This window comes from Egretta garzetta, unplaced genomic scaffold, assembly GCF_000687185.1.
Source record: "Egretta garzetta isolate BGI_Z169 unplaced genomic scaffold, ASM68718v1 C7978280, whole genome shotgun sequence".
Taxonomy (NCBI): Eukaryota; Metazoa; Chordata; class Aves; order Pelecaniformes; family Ardeidae; genus Egretta; species Egretta garzetta.
In genome coordinates this window covers 1-253 of record NW_009263796.1, presented here as the reverse complement: position 1 = coordinate 253, position 253 = coordinate 1, and the positions used below count along the sequence as shown (strand labels likewise).

General features: G+C 64.4%; 1 protein-coding gene across 1 annotated transcript; it reads right to left on the bottom strand.

The window, feature by feature from the left end:
- Nucleotides 1-5: 5 nt before the first annotated feature.
- Nucleotides 6-248, bottom strand: LOC118453138 (nuclear mitotic apparatus protein 1-like; the record flags this gene model as incomplete). Its single annotated transcript, XM_035902610.1, has 1 exon — nucleotides 6-248. A coding segment is annotated over one exon (243 nt), but the record flags the coding sequence as incomplete, so codon positions are not given.
- Between the last annotated feature and the right edge of the window lie 5 nt (nucleotides 249-253).

Genomic DNA, 253 nt, shown 5'->3' with positions numbered 1-253 from the left:
AGCCTCTCCTCCAGCTTCTTGCTCTTCTCCTGCTCGGCCACGATCAGGCGCTTCAGCTCCTTGCTCTCCCCCTCCTTCTCCGTCACCTGCCGATGGAGGATGGAGACCTCGTGCTCCAGGCTGCCGATCAGGCTGTTCTTCCTCTCCATCTCCTGGACGCACTGGGACACTTGCTCCTTCCAGCTCTCCTCCGACCGGCCTTTCTCCTGTGCCGCGGAGCGGAGGGACGCCAGCTCCTTCTCGGCGGCGGCGA